The following is a 19568-nucleotide window of genomic DNA, read 5'->3' on the forward strand; positions in this document are numbered from 1 at the left end:
GCGTGTAACATCCGTACGTTCACTTCTATCCCGCCATACTTTAGGTATGGCTTACTTTAGGTAACCTTCAACGGAAGGTGACGATGACTGGAACAAACTTCTTCTTCTTCCTCCTCCTCGTCCAGTGGCTTTGACCCCCAAAGTACGGTCTTCTTCTTCTTCTACCAATGAGATAATGGCCGTGAGCCACTAAGGGAGATTGGCCAGGACAAAAGGGGCGAGAGATGTTTGTCTATGTCTGTGCAGTAATGATGGGGACTAAGGCAAAGTCAGATCCAAGTAACTTATGACTAGGGTTTGTGGTTTTCGGCATTTATTTTCAATCCAATTCGGGGGGGGGGGGTTTATCGGCATTTATATGGGGGACTATAAATCGGATTTTTTCGGCATCTATATTCCGCCCAAAAAATAAATGCCCGAATACGGGCATCTATTTATTTCGCATGAAGGAAAGCCTATTTTGCGCGCGAAGTAACAACGAACCGAAAAGAAGTGAATCGATTCATGGCTTCATTAACAATGTCTTTTATTGCCTGTGCCAAACCAGCAAACAAGGAGACTACCTCTTGTTGTAATAGATGCAAGCGTACATCATCATGCTCGCATCTGTCATAGCGTATCGCTCCTTGCGATTAATAACACGCAGTTTAGAGAACGCGCGCTCAACATTAGCGCTAGAAACAGGAATAGCCAGTATGCTTAAGGCGCACTGCGATAACAAAGGCCATGTGCTGGAACGGGATCAGCGATCGGCTTTTGAAACCGTTTGGGAGCTCCGTACACTCGTGATCTCTTTTTAACCTGACAACAACAGACCACAAAGGTTCTGAATAGTAAATTCACTTACATAACACATAGGTGCGTCACTAAGTACGTGTGCTGCAAAGAGACAGTCACCGACCGCACAACAGAGCCTCCTATAAGCGCTTAAGCACAACAAAACAAGGGCACAGCCCGAAGATAATGCCACGCTCGAGAAATAGTCGACAAAGGGAGATTCCAAGGGGATTTCCTTTTACGGTTCCAGGAATGGCAGCTGTCAGGATACGAGAAATTCGGATTTTTTCGGAATATTCCGAATCTGAAATAAATCATTCGGGGGGTGTTTTCCGGCATTTTTCGGAAAATGCCGAAAACCACGAACCCTACTTATGACATATATGACGTGCGATGACTAATGCAGGAACTGGATATGCACGTATGTAGGAATATGCGTATGGCGACTATACAGGGCCAAAAGGATGACTGTATGAATGTGTGTGTACGTGAAAGTGTATGAGAGTAGGAAGGAAGTGCCTAGAAGCGGTTGGAGAGCACGATGTAGGATACAAGACCCGCTACCACAGCCCTATGACAGAGCGCAGTGTGTGATGCTCCGAGAGACAACACTGACGCCAATGAGAGTGGGGCTCCTAACAATCGTAAGCGTGTCCAGATATACCTGCGGCGTAATTGGCCGAACTGAGAGCAGGTCAGCCGGTTAGAGCACGGTCCGGTGAAGTACGCATGTCGCGAGCGTCAAGAACGAGCCTCCCCCTTTTCCTTTTCTTAGAGCCTTCTTTGGTCTGTTTTCTTGCACGATTTCGCGTGATTTTATTGCGGGGCTCAGACGCTTTGGAAAGATACATGGAGAGCTTCCCCAACAATTTTACGATGCTCTAGGGCGCTGTTGCATTCTTGCTGCGACGCTCTCTGGTCTCTGTGGTGGTGGTGGTGATGGCGTTGGCGAAAGGGCTCGCCGTTGTCGGCCTCACAGAGGTGGGCAACGTCACGACTGACGCCCTGGGGACTTTCCGGTCTCGGAATGACTTACTTGTGACTGCTTCACATTTGAAACGGAAATCACGAATGAGAAAAATGTTCGAGGAAAACGATGACGAGACTCCGGAAGCACGACGGCAATTGATGTTCTGAGGCTGCAACACAGAATAAGGGACGATAACACGGAAAGCCTCAGTTGCCTAAGAACAATGAAAGAAGGAAGTCACTGAAGAGGTTAGCCAGCTGTAGTACTCGAACCCACATCTTCTGGATTACCGTCCGGTAATCCAGAAGATGTGGGTTCGATTCCTACACCTGGCTAACCTTTTCAGTGACTTCCTTCTTTTAGCCGTGGACCGGTAATCCAGAAGATGTGAGTTCGAGCCCTAGAGCTGGCTAATCTTTTCAGTGACTTCCTTCTTTCATTCACTGGAAGCAGGTTGTTGTCTTCACGACCACAAACACGTGCGGCCTTGCTTAAATGTAAAAACAGTTTGTTTTTCCAAGCCAAAGGAAATTTCGTAAGGTACGAAGTGTAAGTGGACTTCACTTACCTTACGGTTTTCGCAGTCCTCGTGGAAGGCAAAAGGGGAGAAATAGTGGTTTCTGAAAGCAGAATGACAGTATAGCCTTTCTTGCATTCAGCATTGGAAGCTTCATATAAAGCCGTCTGATGATGCCATGCCTTATACTATGGCAAGTTTCATGGAATTGTGTACCCATGAAGCAGGGAAACAAAAACAGTTCATTTTATTCGTTCGAAAGCAGAATCGCAACATGCTGACGCTAGCGTCTCGCGGAACATGGGAATACACAGCAAAGAGACGACCCTGTATACAGCATTCAAAAATACGAGAACAGCAATCGATTCTCTACGTTCACTAAAGGGAGGGAACATTTCGTTCACGTCGCCTTTGAACAAAAAATATCTTCTGCACGGCTTAGTTTTCTGTATGTTCCGCTGTACCTCTACGATATCGTCTCCAATGCAATACCTTAGAGCAAGCGGATGAGATTGACTAGCGGGTAAAATTGACATGTCAGGAGTTTGGCACTTGTGTACATCTCTCTAAGGTGTCACGGATTATTGCGGTTCCTTCTAATCGTTGTGCATGGATGCCCTAAAGTGCTTTTTCTCCGTGCTGTGGGTCAGAAAGGCTACACGATGAAAGAGGTTAAAAAACGCACATAGGTAAACTGGAGACTACAAGACAGCAATATGTGTGAGACAGTTCAAGGTACCAACGCGCTCGGTTGTCTGAAGCCACGAGGCCTTTCAACCCTTTTGATTACCAACGGAAAGTTATGCAACGTGTAGTTCCCCTCATTCGCATGCAAAGGCACTGGCGAGAGGGCTCTCTTTAGGCTTGGCGACTGCTCCTTCTTGCTCTTCAAGAACACAAGTGCATCAATTTCTGTCTGCTCTTTTCGAGTGTTATTGTGTGTGTTTTCCGGTCACTAGGCTCGGGCACATTACTCTTTGTTAAGTGTCTAACATGGAGCCTTGGCCATAAATCCAGCAATTGAAGTTGTTCGCAGAATTGTGTTTACTGGGCTGATGTTCAGAATGTCAAAGAAATTCACTCGAGAAAGGCGACATTGTTGTGCAATACACGGTATGACGGCCTGTTCTCACACACAGCGCTTTGCTTCACAGCGCTGGAAAACAGCGCTAGACACCAAGCGCCATTTTTCTACCTTCGTGCTCTCACTTGCAAAGAGCTCGGACGGCTCGGCAGCTCAAATCTCGCGGAACCTCATTGGCGAAGTGACGCAGCGCCGTTTCGCCTGCATTGATTCTTGATTCCCATAACCTATGAGGACCCAAAAGCTGAATTAGCTGGGCAAAGGGGAAATTCGACACCATGTTCAGCTCAACACTGCACCAACACAACACAGCAAAAGCCAGGAAGCAAAATAATCCCACAGCTACAGCGACGTCATGTGTTAACCAGCCTCTTGATTGGCCATCACAAACCAGCGCTATAAATGAGCGCTGTGAAAGTTGGCAGGGGCACAACTCTGACAGGCGCTATTTTCCAGCGGTTCATGGCATGCTATGAATTGCTGGAAAATAGCGCTTCAGTGCGGGGAGGTAACAAAGGAGGTAACAAACTGCCGCGTGGTGAGGCAAAAACAGCGCTGTGGAGCAAAGCGCTGTATCTGAGGACAGGCCCTAAAGTTTCGCATTGCAATAGAAATCACGAAGGAAAAAAGAAAAGAAAGGAAGAACGAATGAAACCTTACGCACGACACGATATCTGCTATTTTGCCACACTGATGCCAGAACCATAGAATAGCAGTGAATGTTTTCAGCTGACGTGAGTTAACGTGCCGCTGCTATTGCTGTCATCAAGATCACAGCCACAGCTGGAGCCGTTTGGCTGACCTTTCCCCTGTTTTTTCCCTTTCGTCTAATAAATATATCACCCCCCCCCCAATAGCTGGAGCAAGAACGTCAGCAGCCACCATCTCCAGTCTCTGGCGTGCCTTTTGAATCGTTGCAGTAGGCAATGAAAGAAAAACGAGCACTGGGTTGCCAGTGAAATGTATAGCACCGCACTGACGTTACTTGCGAAAAACATGTCGTGCGTTATTGAAAGAGATTATATGTACACGAGTCTGTATGTACAGAGTGGTCGAACAGAAGCAAAATGCTCCTCCACAGACTGGTTAAAACGTTCGAGAGACGATTCGTCATGTTGCTAACCATTGCGAAACCTGGATTTGAACGAATCGGAAAAAAATAATACGGAGATTGTGTCTCAAGCTTACAATTCCTATTTCATGGGCTCTGATCGTTGTTCAACTGAGTCTTTCATTAAAGGAGCAGTGAAATGACAGCTACGATATCTCAAAACTCGGCTTAAGCCATCATCCAGTCTATGTCATAAGCAACCATGCAAAATGGGGAGCTCTGTCTCCTCATTGCGCAACTCAATTTACGAAAACTCCCTAAAAATCAGCTTTGTTGTGGGGCGACGTGACCCTGCAGGCCGGCCAGTACTGCGTGACGTAGAAGCAGCGTACCGAGCAGTCTTGAGTGAGTCACAGGACCGACACTCCCGTCATGTCCTCTCCGCGTTACGGAGTGATGTCACCATCCCTCATTCTCTTACAGTCTCTCTGAATGAGTTGAGGGTTTTCAAGGAGTTCTGTCGCGTGCTACAGGTCAGCTGTGATCATTGTTTTTATGCAAGAACACTGCATGGTTCTTTTCGTCTAACTCGCCGCAGCCAAAAACGAGACCAAAAATTATGGAGGTATCTTTCACTGCCCCTTTAGATAATTTAACTAGACAAGGTTGTTCAAATAAATGCTGGTCTAAGGAGGGTCTTATTTGCGACATCATAAGACGTGTCAGTGGAATACGTAACCGCATACAAAGCTGCAAGAGCTTGATCGTCAGAAATATAATCTTTCCAAGTATAAATTTTGCGCAAAGCAGTATAGTCTTTACTCGGCATCGCGACTTGAGGTCGACAAGTAGAACCTGCGGTGTTCAAAAAGACAATTTAGGTGACATCGTGCGACCATCATAAGCCAGTTTGCCGCTGAATAATTCTGCCTAGTTCTGCTGAGTACAAAGTAAATTACAACAGCCTCTAACTAATAAAGAAAAGTAGACTAGCATTAATTTGGGTCACCCTGTGTGCGGAGACAACACACACGCACAGTATGCCATTGGGCAGGCGGTAGCGTTGCCTCTCGCTTCATATCTGAGTCCGTCGCACCCCGCAGAGTAGTTTGCGGAAGGCTTTTCGGAAGTCTATGTTGAACACAGTGTAGATCACAGGGTTCAGGGCAGAGTTAGCGTAGCCCAGCCACGTGACAAAGTTGACGGCCTCTTCAGACACAGGACACTGGTCGCCGCAGAAGGGAAGAATGACGTACATTAGGAAGAAAGGCAGCCAACACAGGACGAATACCCCCATAACGACACCGAGGACACGAGCAGCCCTTCGCTCTCGAGATAGAGATATCCGCTGCCGCTGCTCCCAGCACAAGGACACTTTCACAACGGGAGGCCGGCCGTTCAGGGAACCCCCCCTCTCGAGCGACACCGTCGTCTCTGTTAGGGACGTCCGTTTCGCAAGAACTGGGTGATCCTCTTTCGTACTGGCGTCTGAAGAGGACGGGATCCGCTCCAGAGGTACCGCCAGTTCCTTCCTACAGGGTACTCTCGCCGCAGCACCAGCCCGCTCGCGAAGTCTTCTACGTGTGGCCAGGAATATCTTGAGGTACACGATGCTCATGATGACGAGCGGAATGAAGAAAGAGCCCGCAGCGGAGTATAACACATAGCCACGTTCCCGAGTGAGACGGCAAGGCGACGTGTCGTCGAACTGTTCGGGCCAGTCATTCCATCCGATAAGTGGTGGTACCGAAATAAGCGCACTGATGATCCACACCAGGACGATGGCGAACAGGACCCGACGAAGCGTTCGTTTTTGCGCGTAGTTGATTGGGTCGTGTATCGCCCAGTAACGGTCGAGAGCAATGGCGCACAGATTCAGGATGGAGGCGGTGCAGCAGAGGACATCACAGGTGAGCCACAGCTCGCACAGGTGAAGACCAAACAACCAGCGGCCGAGCAGGGAGTAAGCTACGTTGAATGGCATCACAAGAAGCGCTACAGCGATGTCGGCGACCGCCAGCGAGACGAGGAATATGTTTTGGGCTGTACGCAAGGGTCGATGAGTGAAGACGGACGCGATCACCAGGACGTTACCGACGACGGTGAACGCGGTGATGATGCTCAAGGTGACAGCAGTGACGATGGCTTCCTGAACGGACATGGCGAGTCCGGGGAACCCCGTCGCGTTCACCACTTCCATGTCCTCTGCGGGCGTGGGCACGGCAGGCCAAGGAAATACGGGGGACACAGCTGACGCAGCCATGTCGGGAAGCGGCACTGCGCTTCCACCTCGCAAGGGGCTCATTCCACGACGCTTCTTTCGCTAGACACACAGTCTTAGATGTAAGCTGTCTGTCTGAAGGAAGCGTTGATCAGCGAACTCTGCAGGTCTTCCGTGAATGGGTCCACGCTGATACGCGAGTGGTACTCGTCCAGTGTCTTCCTTTCTGGCACGGGGAGACGACGGGCCCAGTAGAGATAGCTATCAAGCGAATTGCCATGGCGAGGACTCCTTCTTTGACGTTTTCCTCCCTCGGTGAACAAGAACATTTGGACCTTCTTGGTTTTGGTCGACTGTCTTCAGCAGGCAACCTGCACAAAAAATATTTTTTTTGTTGTAATTTCACGGTTTGTAAAATTTTAAATACATGTTCAGACACTACGACAAGATATAGACCCGTAGCGGTGACACTGGTGGTATTTATGATAGAGCAGTGACGCCGACGACCGCCCTTTGTCACGTACTTAACGTTGTGCTTGCACTACAAGCGTCCCTGAAAAAAACAAACAAACTAGGGACTGTCTTTTTACGAACGTGATAAAGGGTTTCCTGGCATACTTTACAGGTAGCCATCAGCATAGGTCACCATGAAGTCGGCCAAGGGCGCATATTAACCCCGCCCGATCGTCTCCCATAGATCGTCTTCCTGCGATAATCTCCCCATCTGTCCACGTCTATATGCAGCGTTCATTGCTACAGTTGCTTGGCAGATATAGCAGAGAAAGAGAGAGAGAGAGAGCAGAAGCATAATATGCTTTCGATTACGAACGATATTTCCTTTACACCTCTCGCGCAGCAAGCAGATCGCCGAAAGGACCGGACGTGGTGCCACTGTTACGACTCCGGGACCTCTGTGGCCGGCTTCGTGTCGTCATACACGCGTTCTTTCGGCCGTCTCTCTAGGAAGCCACGCTTAACGACTTCGCGGTCACACGGAAATGATGAGAACCACGAGCACAGCGAACGATAAGGCCTTGGTCGGGATTCTGGCTTCGTTTCCGGTACTTAGTGACCTGGGAATCGCTGACCCAACTGGTCCAAGGGCTAACAGCTAAGGCGCATTTAGGCCCTGGGAAATTAGGCGGAAAGAGTCCTATCGCGTGTTTTCCCTTTGCGTTTCCTCCGGAGTTTTGTTAGCAGCCCTCTGTGCGTGTCGGTTGCAATCTCGCGAGGGAAGAAAGTTATATCAGGATACACGTTTTGTTTTGCTATTTGTAGCGCTCTTCTTGTGGTGAACTTTTTGTAGGAACTCTTCCTCATTACATGTTTTGGTTTGTCATTCGCTAAGTATAGAATGTGCGGTACCCGTGTGAAGTGCTGTACACATGTTATATACAGGGCGTTTCACCTAAGGTGATAAAGAATTCTAACTGGCTACGTACTCGCCGGAGGAGTGTCGGACTTTCGGCAATTACCTTCTGGAAACTTTTGCCACCATTGAGGAAGGCTTTGAACAATTTTTAATTGAGGGACATTTATTTTCTTCAATTGAACTTTGAAAATTGCCAAGCGAACCTCACTTTTTTTTTACAGAAATATGAAATCCTCCACGGACAATCACAGACCCATCCACAACTACGCACAGTATCGCAACAGAAATAGTCTAAAAAAATTAGTAAAAATCACGCTTTAGCCCCGCCTGCTTGATTTTCGCCAACCCCAACCGCCCCAACCGCTTCTTCAGTAGCACGATGGACACTGCCGAAACCATCCATCTCGTCTCACATCCCGGGGATCAAGGGGCCGAAGAGCCAAACCCCTGCTCCAGTCCTCAAGCAGGCTACTCTGGAGTGGATGGACGCTGCATACGGAAACCAAACCGCCGTATATACGGACGGTTCCTCCACTACTGGTGGCTCATTTGCGGCATTTGTAATTCCAGAGGAGTCAGTTTCACGTGGGTTCCGCCTATCGCACCGCACCTCGGTCACCTCTGCGGAGTTGTATGCCATCCTGCTATTCCTAAAGTCTATTTTGGATCACCACCCCCACCTCTGGGTGGTTTACACAGATTCGCGGGCAGCGCTGCAGTCCATAGACAACATGGGCATCCGTGGCTCCTTGGCTCCGGTGGTAGTGAACATCCTGACGACGCTCAAGGTTTTAGAAGACAGGGGCCACCGGCTCACCCTCCAATGGGTCCCTAGCCACATTGGCATAAGAGACAATGAAGTAGCGGATCGGGCAGCTGCTGCGGCTCACCATCGCCGCTCAGCAGTCCCCATCATACTTTCGAATGGGGATAGGCGCTCCCTCTTGTCCGCGTTGACGTCGCCTTAGGGCCATGAGGAATGGTGTCATGACATCACCTGGTGGTCGCTTCTGTATGCTGTTGACCCAACGCTTATATTTGAAATGTCAGGCGGTTTCCCTCGCCTCTTTACGTCTCTCGTGCGTCGTTTACGACTTAGCGTCGCATTCACCCCTGCACCCCGGTATAGACTCGGCCACAGCAACACGGCGCTGTGTACAACTTGTGGTTTCCCGGCAACAATCCGACACATTCTCGAAGACTGCAGCCAGTACGTACGCGAGCGACGGACCTTTAAATGTCAACTTGAAATGCTGGATCCGAGGCCATTCAACATCTGCAAAGTTCTCGGCCCATGGAGTAACCCTGGACATCAGTGTCGTGCACTTGGCGCTTTTCTTTCCTTTCTGAGGGCCATCGGCCTCCTTCACGAACTGTAGGGATTTCCTTCCCTCGTCATCCTTTCATGCGAACCTTTTTGGAATGGGGTAGGGTCCTGCACTCAACGCAGGGAAACATCCCACATCATCATCATCATCATAATCCATTCATCTATGTTGTTGTTGTTGTTGATTTTCGCGGAGAAGCGCGCGCGAAATCTTCGTCTAGACGAGAAAGTGTCCCCGCCTTCATTTGTCTTGGCTGCTTTGTGATAAGACGGTTGTTTTGTTTTCTTTGTGATATTTCCGTTAAAAAAAAGTGTGGTTCGTTTGGCAATTTTCAAAGTTCAATTAAAAAAAAATTTCCCGCAATTAAAAATTGTCCAAAGCCTTCCTCAATGGTGGCAAAAGTTTCCAGAAGGTAATTGCCGAAAGTCCGACAATCCTCCGGCGAGTATGTAGCCAGTTAGAGCTTTTTACCAACTTAGGTGAAACACCCTGTATATACAGGGTGTATGCTATAAAAAGTCAGTCACATTTTCGCGCGTGGCGCGATACCTACTTGACAGGCAGCCTTCCGCTGCCGCAGAATGAAGAAGTTACGGCAGGAAACCCTACAAAAAAATCGTCGATATCAGGCACTGCGTAACAAAATAAATACGGCCACGCAAACTTTCGTCTTCATGCATTTCCTATGCGCTATACCGACGTAAACACGCCAGTCTGTCGATAGTTTTTTGTATCTTCCGCATGGGGCGCTAGTGACGTTGAATCCACATGTGTATGCTCCTGAACCGTCAACTGGCGCACAGCAAGGCACAAAGGATACAAAATACGGCAGAAACACGAATGGAACACGAACGAATATAACAACAGGAATAATAGAGTCCAATGAAGCTGTATAGATACACAAAATGAATGAAATAAAAACGTTAGAAGGGCGGCTAAAAGTGTCGTTCTCGCAACAAAGCAATGGCAAACCGACTGTCGTCTGCTAAGAGAAGAAGCAGAAATGTTTCGCTAGGAAGCGGCATACGAATCGCAACTTGTGCAGAAAACGTCTAAAACAAATTGTATCAAGCTTCGTTAAACGTAAATCTCAATGAGTACCACGGGTACGTACCGTGTATAACAGAAATACGCGCCCACGTGAGTTTGTTTCGGATTCAACGTCACTGGCGCCCCATGCGGAAGCTACAAACAACTATCGACAGACTGGCGTGTTTACGTCGGTATAGCGCATAGGAAATGCATGAAGATGAAAGTTTGCGTGGCCGTATTTATTTTGTTACGCAGTGCCTGATATCGACGATTTTTCTGTAGGGTTTCATTCCGTAACTTCTTCACTCTGCGGCAGCGGAAGTCTGTCTGTCAAGTAGGTATCGCGCCACGCGCGAAAATGTAACTGACCTTTTATAGCATACACCCTGTACTACAATGACTAACGAAATGTGTTGCGTTAAAGTCGAGGTGGGTAGGTGCCCGCCAGAATATTGCGATGAAAGAGGAAACAATTTCCGGCTGATACGGCTGCGTCCATAGCTCATCTCTGGGAACGCTAATGTCGCACGAAACTCGTTACGCGCAAATCTACTGCCAATTATTATTCGTTTAATGTTACCATTTAACAGTGTGTCTCGCGAAGTACTGGCGTAAGTCATATAGTGTATAGCACGCCATTTTGACGATCACGGGCTTTACTACGTTTCGGCCGCGTGGAAGTGCGATCACGGTTTAATTCGCCCTTTATTGCGTGGGGCTGCTCATAGAAAGTCGGAAGCTGTTGATGATAAGCTACCGGAAGGCACGTGTGAAAGAAGAGGATATTGTTGGCAAATGAGGAACCACATTCCCCAGCGTGTTTTAAATCGCTTCCAACACTGACTGTCCTAATGGCACTCATTAGGCCTGAAGCCACTAATGATGTCATCAGTCCATTGTTTTCCCCACATTGCTGAGCCGCTGGCAGATAGGCGAAACAAAGGAAGTAAACTGTTGCTTAGTCCCGCGCAGTTTTGGTGTACCTATTTATCTGTAGTTAGTGAATGGCTAGCGGCAATCTTTATTCGTGAATACCAGGCAAACTTCACGCGCTGCAGCGAAGTTTAACTGTAGCTGTGCTGGGGAATATGAGCAGGCAGACAGCGCCGCAGAATTAGCTCTCTCGTGTCGGAAGCGGACTGGTACTGCACTGCTGAGAGCAAGACCGTCGTTCCGTGCTGCGACCATTCTCTACCCCCGTCTATGCTGAGCAGAGTTGATCCAAAGATAGCTTTCCGCATGCCACAAAACAGTTCTCGTCAACATGCTGCATAAATTCATCGAATGCGACTCGATGTGGCTTTTACGGCTCAGTGGCGTTACCGCTTGAGACAAGTTGACTGTCTTAGATGCTGTCACTGCGGTTCTCTAGGCGATCTGGAGCACATTCTTCGTCATTGCCCACACTACCAACCTTCCCGAAGAGTGCACTCTCCGGGTCTCTTAGTCAGCTGGACTCTCGCCTCTTCTCCCTATATCAAAATTGCTTGGTCCGTGTCCGAATCCAGCCCACCAACGCTCTGGGCTCAAAGCTCTTTTGGCCTTTTTTACACCATAGGGCATCGACACTTACTGTGAAGGGGTTCATTATTTATTATTTATTATCACCACCAGCAATGGGCTAGAGTATCGCCGTTGGCGACGAAACTCGCAAGGCTGATTCACATTACTGCGTTTACGGCTGCGTACAGCGTCTTACGTGCACCTTCGTTCCATCCGGAATAGTATTCCATTGCAATTTTTCAATTTCAATTTCTTTATTTTTAGATGCCTGTGAACGGCCGATAAAGGCCTGGGTAACAGTGAAGTGCAATGATTCGCTGTCAGCGGGCGCGACACGCAACTGTAAACGCAGAATCAAGTCTTAGAGTCGACATGTGCAAAAGTTTATGAAACAGATGGAGTGTTTGAAGATTACGCTATAGCGGTGGCGGGAGGAATCGGATAACATGAATCGAGCAGAGCGATTTTGTACCGATTCGATGGCACTTGAAAGGAAAGATTGATGAGGGTGCCAAATACAGCTTGCAAATTCTAACTTGTGCTGGATGCGAGGAGTGAGGTATGCCAGCCGCTTAACCTCAAGGGGAGCAAGACGGAGTTTGCGTCGGAAATAACCCAGGCAGCGGTTTGAGCCACTGATGATGTGGTTGATATATGAGTGTGCCATTGAAGAGTGGGCGTGATATGAAGCCCGAGGGTACTTGTAGGAGAGTGTGTGACTAACTAGGGTGTTAGAGCACTCTTAAAAATGAACTTCACCGCATAGCACGCTCCTAGCCAACCACCTACTCGAATGATATCGCTGTGTGCCCTGATTTGTCTAAAACGGTAGGCGTACGCCTTTTTTGTGACTTATGCTGTTCATAATTGTCATAAAAATGGCGTACGCCTCCCGTTTTCAGCAAATCAGGGCAGATAACGATATCATTCGAGATGATGGTTGGCTAGGAGTGTGCTATACGGTGAAGTTCATTTCTAAGAGTGAGTTTGTAACGTGTGTTTGTTTGTGTTTTTGCAGTTTACTGAATCAACCTGCTGTGTATCAACCACAGTGTCAATGAAAAAAAAAGCGATAGAAACAATTCCACAAAACATTAAAAGGGTTTCAATAAAGCTTCAATAGCCTTTCAAGAAGAGTTTCGCGAAAAATTTACGTTCAGTAATGTCCAGGGTATAAAGCTAGGGCTTCAAAAAATTTGACAGAATGCTCAAGATGCAGCTCATTTTTCAAACAAAGGAACGTTTGCGTACACATTCGTGTTGCACCAGCTGCGTTCCTCAAGATGCCCGACGCACGACCAAAGACGTCGCTTTCACCTTAGTGCATAATGCAGGGCCGCTTTCTTACAATGGTGTGTACTCAATCGCGCGGTAAATAAAGTCTCGGAACTCAAGTTGGATTTCCAAGTCGGTTCTATGGAATCGTAGACAGCACGTATGTGATTTGGTCGTCTGTATTCCTTTCATACTGCGCTCTCCGTAATAAGCGCCGACTAGCTTCCAGCTCAGTTTTCCTTCTTATTTATTCAGATTCCTCATGCAGGGCCGTGATAAAACTCTGAAAGATTTCTCAAAAATTGCTCGCATTGCAACCCGGTTTTTCCTTTTTTCTTCCGTTTCTTTTCAATTTTTTTGTGGGGGAGGAGGAGGGAGAGGAATAAGTTGCCTGGTACTGAATGCAATAGGCTCGTGTATTATAGTCGTGTCCGTCGGATAATGCCGGCTTCTCCAAAGAATTCCCAGTTTGTTTGCCACGGGTGTGAAAATAAGAACGGCCTATTTTGTATTCCTTCGTCGCGGCAGAAGATGACATTCGATATGCTTGGAGGAGTTTTAAAGGACATGTCTCTTCAGTAGGCGCAGCGAACCTTTGCACCTCAAGTGCTATGGTCGCGGCAGGAAGTCGTTTTTGGAATACATTTTACTATCCGGAGAGAACGGTAGAAGTTGCAGACTATATAGTATATGTCCTGTGTGTGAGACACGTGTTAACCCAATAGACGCGTGCGTGATTTTTTTTAATATAAAAAGGATATCGTTTGTGTGGACAAAGGCATTTCTGTTTTTTTCTTCCTATATATTTATCAAAAGTCGCGTGCCCAAATTAGTCGGCATCATCTCTGGAGTAAAGCGCGCCCGCTCGCCGCACGACGTGACGTTTCGATAGTAGTCTCTACAGTCTTGGCGATCACATCACCGTGAAGAGTAGCCGGCTTCACGGCACTGGAGATGAGGAATGAAGAGGAGGCATGGAGTAGGAAAGGGGGTGAGGGGGCTCGCTTATTCTTGATGGGATTGGTGGTGCTGCTGTCTCTCAATTCTGATATGCACCGACCAATCTTGCTAATGGCGAGTTCGGGTGATGCATCTGATAATCGGAGCGAGAGCGCCCAGGTGCCTCTTTCCGTTTACAAACAAAAGACGCCATTGTTGTGTGGGCAACCACACGAACGCGACTCCCGATTGCCGTGTGTAATTGCAGATTGATTCAGGTGTTGTCGAATTGTAATTTCTGGCAAACTGTGTCATATTATTCTCATTGTCCCGGACTCTCTGTTAATTTGTTTTGCCCACACCGGCCTTGTGACGTCACCCGCGGAATCTGGTCTATATGGGAGTCGCTCTGGGGCAGTCATCACCCGAATTTGTGGAACGCGGTACCGGATCTACCGCTCTTCTATGAGTGTCGCTTTGCTCGCTACGCATTGTGTTGTTCGTGAACTTCCGGCGGCATCGTCGTCATCGTCCTCCTCGTCAACCGCACCTCTCGGGGTCAGCTGGTCTCTCGCCTTTTCTTCCTACCAAAATTGCAAGGTACGAATAACAAGTGGGGTAACAAGCGGGATAAATGGTTAGGGAAAGTTTAGGAAGATGAGTACACAATCTTCTGTGGCTCATCTCGTAGAGCCAACAATACAAAAAATTGCCTGGTCCCTGGTCGAATCTAGCCCACCAATGCTCTGCGCTGAAGGCTTTTTTGACCTTTCAGGACACAATCGGACTTCAATCCTTATTGTGAAGGGGCTCATTATTTCATTCCCCACATCACCACCAGCAATGGGGTACAGTACCGCCCCTGGCGATGTAACTCCCCATTCATCGTCTTGAAATAAAGTAGTTGTTGTTTGCCATTCGCATTATCGGCGTCAAGTGAACTTTCATCGCTAGTACTTTCGTAAAGATGTACGCCGGCAATGGTGAAGGCACGAAAGAAACAGATCACAGGCACGCAGCTGCAAGAGCAATACGTAGCAGACGACACTCGCGAGGCGCATATATGCGCATGCTCACCGTCGAGAGCGGAAGAAGAGAGTTGAGGGCAGTTCTGGCTCGGCCTCTCTCAGCAAGAGCCAAAAAAACTGCTCTTGGGGCGAGCGAACTGCTCCGTAGTGCATCCCCCGAACACGCGGCTCCTGCTCTGACTGCAGCGCCGGAATTTGCCGCTCGGGTTCGGGGCCGAAAAAGGTGCCGCAAATGCATCACCCGAAAACGCCATAAGTGACTCTAGCACGATCTAAACTGCGTACGAGGCCGGGCTGCATAAAAAAGAATCGGCATTGAGCAGACACAAGGTGCGACAAAAAAAAAAAAAAAAAAAAAGGAAAAGGAAACGAATACATGTTTATTCGACTGGCTCTAAGCGAATAGTGCTGACTGATCACGAACCGCATTGCAGCTAATGCGCGTATAGCGTGTGCTTTATTTTCGTCCATGCGAGTATATCATGTGTTATGGATGGGATCTTTGTAGTACTTCAAGCAATAGGACGTTTTGTGAGCTCACATATTGATGCAAACAAGAAAAATGTTTCTCTTATGAGTTATCATTACGTATTCAAATATGTCAGAAAACAGAAATGTCGTCAAACAGAAATATCAGAAGCATGCAAAAAAAAAAAAAAAAAGGGGGAAATAGAGAGAGAAAATCATCGTTCGAAGAATGCAGAAAACGCGTTTCTGGGGAGAGCAGCTATACAGGGTGTTTCAGTTATATCCCTGGGCTAAATAATTCGCGAACGGGTGCACCAATCGAAGGACTTTGTTTTTTTACAGTATCTGTCCGACACCACCTACAAGCTGCGCATCGTGTGAATGAGGGGGAGGCGCTCATTATTTAAATAAAAATGCAAATGAGTTTCGTGAAAAGCATAACTGAAAGGGGGAAAAAAAACCCTCCTCCGCTCACTTATCAACTAATGAACTACGTCCACACACCAATTAATTACATCGATGAACTACGTCCTTTTGAGCTTTGCCGCGACCAGCACGACAAAGATGTGTAAACCGAAACCAATTAATTACTACAACAAATGACCCGCTTCGGTAGCAGACTACACTGGAGGCCCGAAAAGAAGAAGTAGTACTCATTTTAATGCCGACGGCGCCCAGCTTAGGGGTCATGATGAAAGATGGAAGATGGAATTGTCCTTTCTATGTTGTTCCAGCCTCAGAACATCAGTTCTCTCATGTTAGAGGTCATGTTCTTCATGAAACTCCTTTGAATTTTTATTTAAATATTGAACGCCTCCCACTCATTCACATGGTGCGCAGCTTGTAGGTGGTGACAGAGAGATACTCGTAAAAAAGAATGTTCTTCGATTGGTGCACCCGTTCTCGAATTATGTAGCCCGGGGATTTAACTGAAACACCCCGTATATTCTCGAAAAAAAAAAAAAAAAACTGCCCCACTGCACCTTCCCGATGTGCTGTGTCTTCATAACGACACTACAAAACATAGTCGCGTTTCCGTCGACTTTGTACGACGCACACACACACACACACTGTAGAGTGGCAGTAATGACAGAAGCAACTACCTGCTGGAAGTGTTACAGGTTTAATGAAGAACAAAAGTACGAGGGTGCGCGTGAGTGTGCGCCCGTGCACCTGGACAAAAAACTGTCGTTGTTGTCGCCCAACCAACACCCCCCCCTCGACAACTACTCTTAAATCAACCCCATCTGAGTTCTGAGGGCTTCGTGTCGAAGACGAGGAAGTGGCTTGGTTAGGCCGTCTGCTACCAAGCCACTTCCTCGTCTTCGACACGAAGCCCTCAGAACTCAGATGGGGTTGATTTAAGAGTAGTTGTCGAGGGGGGGTGTTGGTTGGGCGACAACAACGACAGTTTTTTGTCCAGGTGCACGGGCGCACACTCACGCGCACCCTCGTACTTTTGTTCTTCATTAAACCTGTAACACTTCCAGCAGGTAGTTGCTTCTGTCATTAAACCAGCTGTGAAGAAGGTCCGGTCGTTGCACATGTGGCTCGTCGCGCCAGAGTCGATATACCAACCACTCTTGGACGTACCCTCGCCAAGTAGAAAGGCAATGTCATAAGCGGACGAGTCACGAGATGCAGCCACCCTCGCCCTTTGCCTAGGGTGGTGTTTAGAAGACCTCTGCCTTAATCCTCTGTGCGCGGGGCAGTCTTTCCTCAAATGACCAACCTTCTTGCAGAAGTAGCACTCCCTAGTTTCTTCGGTAGCTTTTCCTTTGCTGGATGCTTCGGTCCGCAGTGCGGTTTGAGAATTGCATGTTGCAGATGAGGACGACTCTTGCTTTCTTTTATACTCGTCCACGAGTTTGCCCTTCACATATTCTAGCGTGACATCATCATCTGGTCGAGCGTCGAGAGCTGTGACGAGTGTCTCGTACGTCTCTGGTAGGCCACTGAGGAGAAGAGCAGCCACTTGAAAATCGGTGATCTCCTGACCAATACCTCTTAGGCGCTCTACAAGCTCCAAAGTGCGTCTGATGAACGTTTGCATCTCCTCTTCTGTTCCAAGTCTCGACTGGTATAACTTCCTCAAAAGGTAGAGCTTGTTGCTCAGGTTGGCCCGCTCGTGCACCTTGCGGAGTTCCTGCCACATCTCCCGTGCCGACTTGCAATTACAGACATGAACAATCTGACTGTCGTCAATACTAAGGCAGATGGTGCTTTGGGCCTTGCGGTCGCCTACTGTCCAAGCGGTCGTCAGGGTCTCCGGTGGAGCATCATCTACGAAGGCCCAAGTCTCTTCGCGAACCAACACACACACACACACACACACACACACACACAGACAGACAGACAGACAGACAGACAGATATATATATATTTCGCGTTGGGAGAGGATGAAGGGATGATGATGGGGGCTTTCAAAGAGCCGTCGCCAGACCGGTGGAGCACAAGTACTCCGCCAGAAGACGAAGGCCCTGCGTCTGGTGGGCAGCGTTCGACCACGGATCTTCGCTAGGTTGAACGGCCGCTTGTCAATGCGTTGCATAGAGACTTCCATTAGGGCACGCTCGTGGTAGTATTGCCCACAAGCCAGGATGACGTGGCTGAGGTCGCCGTGTACTCCACAAGTGGGGTAGAGGGAAGACGAGGTGGAGTCGAGACGGTACGACACAGATAGCAAGGTTACGTCCTGAAAAGCGCGGCTGGTCTATTATCCCTATCGGCCATTCTGCAGGTATAGATGCCACGAAACCCTGACAATGGAAGGCAGTCGGCGGTTTGACAGTGGGGATCCTCGCTAATGAAATCCACCTTTGCGGCAGTTCACTTCGGATATAGTGATTCCACTGTTGGCTTCCCCGTCATTACCGTTCGACTGGCGTGAGCAGAAATGACGTGATAGTATTTTCACAAATTTTCTTATCCTTCTTGTATTATCACTATTATGACATGTGCTGCATGGGAGTCGGTCGAACAATTTTTAAAAATGTCACTTCCGAAAAATTATCTTGTTCTTTGGACCTAACTTTCTACCTCCAACCAGGGTACCACAAACCAGGGTACCAGCCTACTTGTCTACCTCCAACCCCAGGTTCGTGTCCTGCAGCTGGCTAACATTTTCAGTGACTTCCTTGTTCTTAGACACTTGAGGCTTTGTGTGTTGTCCTTTCTTGTGTGTCCCAGCCTCAGAACATGACTTTCCATCGCGTTCAGCAGATACTCCTTGCTTCGCCCCGTCGTATCAATGTGTGTGTGAGTGAGAAAACATGTAAGAGAGAAAGTGGAATGAATGAGTGAGATAGTGGATTAGCTTGGCCCCCTCAAATCACTGGCGTAGCCAGAGGGGGGGGGGAGGGGGTTAGGGGTTCAAACCCCTCCCGAAATTATACCTGTGGTAGTGCATTTGGGAGAGGGAAACGAGGGGGAAATCCGCCTCTCCCATGTAAGGTCCCCATAGAACCCCTCCCGAAAGCTTTTTCTTGCTACGCCGCTGCCTCAGGTGACGCACCCTTGGGAGTCGTTGGAGAGGTGTATTAGCTTTCTACCTCCTTGATAACATTGCAACCCACACATTGTACATGGGGTGTATTCGTCCTCCTCATACTGTATCATCTCAAAATTGCATTTAAGCAACGCGAAAGGGAAATATAATTAATTACTTGTTCGGATAAATACCAATATGACATAAAGATTCATGCGTGGTGACGTCACCTTATACCTCTTGGCGAAACCGAAGCTTGCAGAAAAAAGAAAAAGAAAAAGAGAGAAGTAACAACAACAATTTTGAGCAGATGAATGGGGAGGTTCATCGCAAATAAATTTCTTGCAAAGTAATTCCCAGTTCCCTTAAAAATTACTAGGAGTACACAACAACAAAAATAATAAATGCATGAAGGAAAAGTGATGACTACATGGGATGCTTCCCCGTGGTAGACATAGGACCCTATACCCCACTTCAAAGAGCTTAATATGAGAGGATGAATTAATGGTGAGCGCG

At 48.0% G+C, this 19568-nt stretch overlaps 1 protein-coding gene across 1 annotated transcript in view; it reads right to left on the reverse strand.

Annotated features, from left to right (window-relative positions):
- Positions 1-3988: 3988 nt before the first annotated feature.
- LOC135394079 (tyramine receptor 1-like) overlaps positions 3989-19568 on the reverse strand; it is a 228470-nt gene continuing 212890 nt past the window's right edge. The window contains exon 4 of the mRNA XM_064624558.1: positions 3989-6991. Coding sequence (XP_064480628.1) covers positions 5475-6704 — 1230 coding nt within the window. The 5' untranslated portion in view covers positions 6705-6991 and the 3' untranslated portion in view covers positions 3989-5474. The remainder of the gene's footprint in view (positions 6992-19568) is intronic.

The sequence above is a fragment of the Ornithodoros turicata genome, chromosome 5 (genome assembly GCF_037126465.1).
Source record: "Ornithodoros turicata isolate Travis chromosome 5, ASM3712646v1, whole genome shotgun sequence".
Taxonomy (NCBI): domain Eukaryota; kingdom Metazoa; phylum Arthropoda; class Arachnida; order Ixodida; family Argasidae; genus Ornithodoros; species Ornithodoros turicata.